The sequence below is a fragment of the Erithacus rubecula genome (assembly GCF_903797595.1).
Source record: "Erithacus rubecula genome assembly, chromosome: 26".
In the NCBI taxonomy this organism is placed as follows: Eukaryota; Metazoa; Chordata; class Aves; order Passeriformes; family Muscicapidae; genus Erithacus; species Erithacus rubecula.
Window position 1 is genome coordinate 2,359,520 of NC_136678.1, and position 7,451 is coordinate 2,366,970.

Consider the following 7,451-nt stretch of genomic DNA (forward strand, 5'->3'; position numbering starts at 1 on the left):
GTGTAAATCCCAAGCTGTCCCTGCTGGGTCTGGGGGACCCTGAGGATGAGGCGGGGGGAAAAGCAGCACCCAGCCAGCGCCCAAAATTCATGATCCAAACCCGTGGGATCCCAGCCCTCCTCTCTCTGGGGGGACACCGTGTATCCAGGGATCGGCCTCATCCTGCAGGGATGCCCCTCACCTGCATTGCCAAGGCACTGAGGAACGCACACACATTTTATTGCATTTCCAAATGTGATGTGAGACCCCAGAGCTCCTTACTGTGGCTGTAGGGGTGACTTTGAGCAGGTGATGACACCCTGGAGGTGTCCCCTGGGTGGGGTAGCTCCTGTTTCCCGGCAGGTGTCACCGGGGATTGCTCACTGCGTGTAGGTGGGAGCACCCTCAATTCCCGACTCGCCTCATCTCTCACCTCTCAGCTCTCCCCTTTCCGGGCTGGGACAAGCTTTGGGTGGGCAAAGGGCTTCATGCCCTCCTCATGGGCGAGTGGGCATTGCAGAGACGCCTCAAATCCCTTTTTCAAGTTCTTTCAGGGCAGGTGGAGAGAGGAGGGTGCCCGTCAGAGCATCGGGAAAAAATCAGGAAGGTTTTGGGTTTCCCCCGGGGACCCGCAGGTCGGTGCCGCGCTTCGCCCCACACCCTGGGCCAGCCGGTTCCGCGGGCGACCGAGCCCAGGGAGCCACGGGCAGGCTCAGCCAAGGTCAGGCAATGACTCAAAGCCGCTGGTGGAAAAACCACAGCCCTGGTGTGTCACGGCGTTCATGGCCCCGCATCCTCCCCTCCCTGCCCCGGCCGGGGATGCTCGTGGGGCGGGCACGGGGCCGCGCTCCTGGCGTGCCATTGACCTTGCTGTTTTCTTCCAGTGCAAACCTGAATTATAACCTGAATTATAACCTGAATTATAACCCCTCACCCAGGCGTTCCTGGGGAGCGAATCGCCTCTCTCTCCCCGCTGGGTATCGCCCTGGCCCTCCCCGTTTTCACCTATTTGCTAATTGTGCTGGCGGGGAAGGCGAGGGGGAGGAAATACAAAAAGTAAACTGCGAAAGCAACACTGCAGCTCCAAGGGCCCAGCACAGCAATCAAGCGATAAAGCAGTAATTAAGCCTGATTATCATGCAAGGCAGCCCCGGTTAGACTGGAATGCCACTGAAGAGCCTGAAAGCTGACGGGATTGTTTGCAGGGCTCAGAACTGATCTTTTGATGTCTGCTGGGAGCTCCTCTCCCCCAGACCTGCCATCAGCTCCATATGCCACCCCAGGGTCCTGTTTCTCCTCGGGCATGGTGCTGGTTGGGTTTTTCCTCCTTGCAAGCCCTGCGGGGTTTCCTCTGGGCTGCAAACTGCTCCCCTCGGGCTCACGGCAAGAACTGGGGCTGCTCCGAGGATGGACAGGGCAGCGCTGGGCAGGACAGGACCTAAAATACATCCCTGTGTCCGTGCAAGGACAAGGTGTATTTGGGGATGTGGGCTGCTCTCCTGCAGCCACCCTCGGCGGCTTTCATCCCAGGGGAAGAGAGCTGGGGAAAGAATTGATCCCTAGGGATGAGGGCAAAGTGGGGGAGAGCAACAGGACGGGGTTTGTTTCCTTTTAATGTGAATGCCTGACACATCTCGATGGCCTTGTGCGGGCTGGCAGGGGAAAGGCGAGTGATTGGAATGGGCTGAGGGGAAAAGGTGACTCCTAGCCCTGGTTTAGGGTCATTTTGGGAACAGGAATGCATCTGGGTGGGTGAATCTGAAAAGAGATGGATGGGTGGCTGCCTCGCAGCTCCACGTGGCCAGGGCACGGAGCAGAGAGCTCCCCTCGCCTGCAGGGAGTCCAGAGGGGACCCAACCCCTGCGCCAGCAGGAAGAGACGGCGCTGACTCAGTCCCGGGGCAAAGGAGCAGCTGGGCAGGTTTACGCACGAGGATGATTTGGCCCCAGATCATCCCGGTTGCAAGACACGCTGCTCCCTGCGACGCTAATGAGCAGGTTTGGGCAGAGCTGCTTCTCCCGAGGAGTCAGGGACAGCAGCCCCCGGGAAAGCCCGGCCGCTCCGGGCGAGCTCTGTTTGTCAACAGGTTTCCAGCGCAGCCCCTTCGGTGCCTTTCATCATCCTGGCAAAGAATTTGATAATGAGTTCGGGGCCAAATGCTAAGTCACCTCATCCCACGGCTGAGCACCGACTGGCAGAACCAGTTGTCCCAAATGTGCCCAGGCGTCGGGTGGGAATTCTGCAGGAGAAATGCGCCGCCTGCCCCTCTGCCCCACTCTCAGCTTGCATCACCTCGATTGCAACAACAACAACAACAAAAAAATTTACAATTGTATACTTTAAACAAAGAGGAAACAAGGAGGCGCTGCGTCAGATTCTCCACGCTTTTCCCTAAATAAAAATGTCACTTTCTGGGGAAAACGGAAGATACATTTTCCAGTTTTTGGTCGTCTTAGCCCCTGAAAGAGGATGTGTCACATTCTGAGTAAATCTAAAAGCGGCAGCGATCGTGGCGATTCCTTCCCAGCCGGTGCGAGTGCTGGGCTGCAGCTCCAAACCCCAGTTTTGGGGGTGCATCTTGGTTGTATTTAATCCTTTTTCTTAACACTAAAGGGGATAGGATCTCACCAACATTTCCAGTAAATCCCATTCGATTTCAAGCAATTCATCCCACAAGTATGTGTGGGATGCCAGGAACTCTTCGGTCTTGCTTAGGAGCAGGAGCCCAGATGGGCTTTGTCTGGAATAATTCAGCTCCCAGTGGCTGGAGCTCTTTGCTCCAAATGCTAATAGAGTGAGTAATCAGAGATCTCCATCCAGTAAATTATTTATCTTATCTCTGGAACTCGGGGAGGCATCTCAGCCAGCGACTTCTGCGGAAAAAAGAAGACGGAGGGGAAAAACCTAAAAAAATAGGGACGTTAGTCAAGAGTCCCCAGCTGGAGCGGCCACATGGCCACTTTTACTGGAAAGGGGAAAAGTTCACTGTTGGGCCCGTGATGAAGCAAGAGCGGGGTGGGAGCGGGGCGGGAGCGGGGCACGCGGGGAAGCCGCGATTCCCGGGAAAAGCCGGCGCGCCAAGGAGCGGCCGCAGCGCGGGCCGGGGGCGGGGCCGGCCGGGCGCGCGCGCCGCCGCGCTCGCTCCCCATTGGCTGTCGGGAGGGAGGAGGCGGGGCTCCACACCACAGTCCCGCCCCCAGCGCGGCCCGGCCCCGCCCCCGGGCCCTGCGGCTCGCGGGGCCGGCAGGGGCCGCGCGCCACACGCGGCCGGGCCTCGCGCGGAGCGGCCGCTCGCGCCCGCACCCCGCCCGCTCCCGCCGCCGCCCTCACAGCGCTGCCCGGCCCCGCCACCGGCCCCGCCACCGGCATGCTGCTCTCCAAAATCACCTCGCTGGCGCACCTCCGCTCCGGGACCGCCGGCGAGCTGCACCCCGCCAAGCTGCAGCCAGGTCAGGAACGCTCGGCCCGGGAGTGCCCGTCCCGGCTCGGGGCCGGCCGGGGCAACGGGCGGAGCGCTGACGGGCGGGTCTCGTCCACAGGGAAGGAGAAGGAGCCGCTGGAGCAGCTGTACCGGGTGGGCCCGTTGCTGGGGAGCGGCGGCTTCGGCAGCGTTTACTCGGGGATCCGCCTCTCGGACGGCGCCCCGGTAAGTGGCGGGGGAGGAGGGGGCTCGGCGGGGCGGGCGCCGCCTCATCCCGGCGCCGAGCTCATCCCGCCGCTCCCCTTGGCTCGCAGGTGGCGATTAAACGCGTGGCTCGGGACCGCATCTCGCAGTGGGGCGAGCTGGTGAGTGAGCGGGGCCAGCGGGAGAAGCCGGGGCGTGACGGGCGGGGATGAGCCGAGACGCGGGAGGGTGGAAACCGGGACAGCGCGGGGGGAGCGGCTGTGGGGTCACCGGGGGACGCGGAGCATCCCGGGCTGGGGAATGCCTAGCGCCGATGGGGGCGGGCAGGGAGACACCGGGATGCCCAGGACCGGTGGGAGCGGGCAGGGAGACACCGGAGCTCGCCGCGGGCGAGGGTAGCTCAGCCCCGCTGATGGCAGCGTGGTCGCCCCGCAGCCCAGCGGCAGCCGTGTGCCTTTGGAGATCGTGCTTCTGAACAAGGTGGGCTCCGGCTTCCACGGCGTCATCCAGCTCCTGGACTGGTTCGAGCTCCCGGACAGCTTCGTGGTGGTGATGGAGCGTCCGGAGCCGTCGCAGGACCTCTTCGACTTCATCACGGAGCGGGGGTTCCTGCCCGAGGAGATGGCGCGGGGGCTGTTTCGCCAGGTGCTGGAGGCCGTGCGGCACTGCAACAACTGCGGCGTCCTGCACCGCGACATCAAGGACGAGAACATCCTGCTGGACCTGGCCACGGGAGAGCTCAAGCTCATCGACTTCGGCTCCGGCACGTTCCTCAAGGACACGCTGTACACGCAGTTTGACGGTGAGCCGGGGGACGCTCCCGGTGCCGGGCATTGCGCGGCCGGGCCGGGCTCCGGAGGTTTCCCCGTGGCGGGGGGGACGGCATGAATTTTGCAGCCGCTGCCAAGTTGCTGTTTGGCACGGGGAGGATGTTGTGAAACGGGAGCCGGCTCCCGGCCCTGCTGACAGCCTCCGTCACCCAGCCTGGCTCGGGCTGGGGCGGGGGAAACCAGCGTGACAAAAACACCCCGGGGACGGGGAGAGCAGAGGGGGGGTTTGCAAAACCCGGACACCGGCCGGTTTGGTTTGCAGGTGCGGAAGGGTTAGGGCTGCTCCTCTCCCCTTGTTTACCTTGGTTTATAATTTAAATTTTTTTTTTTTTTTTTTTTTTTGCCATTGCTGCGGGGTGGGAGGGGGTTGTAAGGCGTGGTTTTCCCCACCCGTGGGTGGGTTTTTTCCCTCGCATGTAACGGCCGGGCCTTCCCCGAGCCCTGCTGCCCTCTTCTGGCACCGGCGCCTTCCTTTTACAACCCAAAGTTTGTAAACAAGAGTCACGTGCTGGCGGGAAGGCGGGCGGGTCACGCCGGGTGCCGGCGGCGCTCGGTGATGCTCGGCCGGGGGCTGACGGGCCCGTGTGTCCCGCAGGAACGCGGGTGTACAGCCCCCCGGAGTGGATCCGCTTCCACCGCTACCACGGCCACTCAGCCACCATCTGGTCCCTGGGTGTCCTGCTCTACAACATGGTGTGCGGGGACGTGCCCTTCGAGCAGGACGAGGACATCATCCGGGGACAGCTCTTCTTCCGCCGGCGCATCTCTCTCGGTGGGTGCTGCCCCTGGGGGAGCTGTGGGCAGGGGGCTTCATCTCCCGTGGGTGGCTGCAGGAGGTGGCACCTGTGCTGCCCTCCCAAGCACGGGGTTGGGCACAGCTGGGACACTGCACAGGGTGGACAGGAGCCGGCTGTGACTGACCACTGCTGCTGCCTTCTCTCCCCAGAGTGCCAGCACCTCATCAAGTGGTGTTTGTCCATGCGCCCCTCGGACAGGCCGTCCTTGGAAGATATTTTCAACCATTCTTGGCTGCAGGACATTAATCTGGAACCAGCTGAGATCCACCTGCACAGTTTGATCCAGGAGCCTGACAAGTAACAGCTCCATGCAGCTCCTGGTCATAAGAAGCAAAGAAAACCTGACTTTTTCATCTTGACCATAGCACTGAGCAAGGATCCTCAGATGTTCTCAGATGGGAACGTGCACATCCTGTCCTGGAGCTGGCCTGGTGACCTGCTCTTCCAAGTTCTGGTAGCCAACATCCAAGCCAGCTGTCCTGGACTCCATCTGAATGACCTTGTCTCTCCTGAGATATTACCAGTAGTTTTTTTTGGACTGGTTTTGGAGGCTCTCAAGTGTCATCTTGACCTGCTGAATTGGATGATGAGAGGATTGGAGACCTGATTGCAAGAAAAGCTTCAATGGGGGAAAACTGTGTGGAGGGCAGGGCCTGTGGCCAAGTGGCTGTCCCTTCTCACTGTCCCTTCTCACTGTCCCCATGCTCGTGTGCCTTCTGTTTGATCTGAGCTGTGCTGGAGGAAAGAATTGACTTTTCCTACAGTGCTGCTTTTCTGAAACTCGCCTGGGCCTATAGTTCCTTTTCCCTTTTCAAAAAGGAACTGGGTCAGAAGATGCTTGGGAACCAAGTGGGTTATGCCTCGCCTCCTGTGCCTCCATCCCACACGGGTTTTCTGGGGTTCTTTGCTTCTCTGTGCCCTCACAAATGCACAAACAATGCAAACCAACAGCTGTAAATGTGTACATAGTTCTACAGGAGCAAAGCTTGATGTACAGTTGTGAATAGTGATAACATTTTGCCTTGTTTTTTTTTTTGTTTTTTTTTTTTTCTCATTTCCAGTTTTTGTTTTTTATTTATTTTCATGAATTTGATGTTTGTTTGTTTTTTTAAAAGAAGAGTTCTAGCCGCTAGGAAGAGTTCTAGCCGCTAGGATAACTTATTTATTTATTTATAATTCATGTGGGTTTCCAGCCCATGCCTTGCTTCTACAGCTGCTGTTCCCCCAGTTTTCCATTCGGGTTTTCCCTCTGTTTCTGTCCAGTGTTCATCCCCGGGCCCTTTGTGTTTCTGTTGCCTGTCTGGTGGAGGTGTGGGGTGGCTGCTTCTCCCCAGCTGTCTGTGTACATAGTTCTGGGTGCTGTTCTTTCCTTGCCACGTGCAGATTTCAGTTTGCAGATGAATTTGGGTTTTCTCCACGGGTGTCTTGTTTGGGGCTGGGGAGGGGGGAGCTGGCCCAGGCTGTCTGCATTGTCCAGTCTGTACCTGTAACCAAGTGTGTAGTCGGCGGGTTTTGTTAATAGTTGATATTGTACAGGGGAATTGAGAAATCTTATTTTTTTTATGCGGTTTTAAATAAAAACAAAAAACTTGACGTGATGGAGACATTCCTTTGTTGTGGGGTGGGATGAAGGATATGCTGTGAGTTGTGGGGTACCAGTAACCACACCATGGCTACTCCAGGGACCTTGACTCCAAAGATCCAGGACCAGCCAGTCAAAAGCACCACGGGGGCAGCCAGCTCCATCCCTGCACGGGGTGTTTCCAGAGCTGACTGCTCCTGGCAGCTCTCCTGGGAGAGATCAAAGAGGTGCTGAGCCCTTCTCGCTCCCATTCATCCGCAGGCTGGTGCTGAGCATGTGCTGGAGCTGGCGAGTAAACAAACATCAAAGCAGCCTTACGAAACGCCGGATGTTGTCAGCCAAATTCAATTTTGGTAAGGCAGATCCTGTTGCTCCGGCCCCTTGGGTGTTGCTGGTGGGTGCAGGAAGCTGCCAGCGGGCTGTCCCCACCTCCAGCAGAGCAGCAGAGGAAGCTGATTGCGGATTACGAGAAGTTGGTCGCTATCAGTCACCAGCGGTCGAGTTTTTTTTTACCCTCCAAACTGTCAAACCCCATTTCCAGCTCTGCGGCACTTCAGGGATGTTTGTTTGTGTGTTTTCTTATCTTGGTTTGGTGTGTTGGTTTTTTTTTAAATTAGTTTACATGCGTTGAATTTTGG

General features: G+C 58.5%; 1 protein-coding gene across 2 annotated transcripts; it reads left to right on the forward strand.

The window, feature by feature from the left end:
* Nucleotides 1–3,178: 3,178 nt before the first annotated feature.
* Nucleotides 3,179–6,824, forward strand: PIM1 (Pim-1 proto-oncogene, serine/threonine kinase). 2 transcript variants are annotated; one of them, XM_079327360.1, is made up of 6 exons: nucleotides 3,181–3,428; nucleotides 3,519–3,625; nucleotides 3,715–3,765; nucleotides 4,040–4,406; nucleotides 5,030–5,206; nucleotides 5,381–6,824. In XM_079327360.1, exons 1-6 carry the CDS (start codon nucleotides 3,347–3,349, stop codon nucleotides 5,530–5,532), a joined length of 936 nt encoding a protein of 311 aa, XP_079183486.1. In that variant the 5' UTR covers nucleotides 3,181–3,346; the 3' UTR covers nucleotides 5,533–6,824. The 2 variants fall into 2 exon arrangements, with proteins under 2 accessions (XP_079183485.1, XP_079183486.1); XM_079327359.1 differs by having other exon boundaries at nucleotides 3,179–3,625.
* Nucleotides 6,825–7,451: the final 627 nt, after the last annotated feature.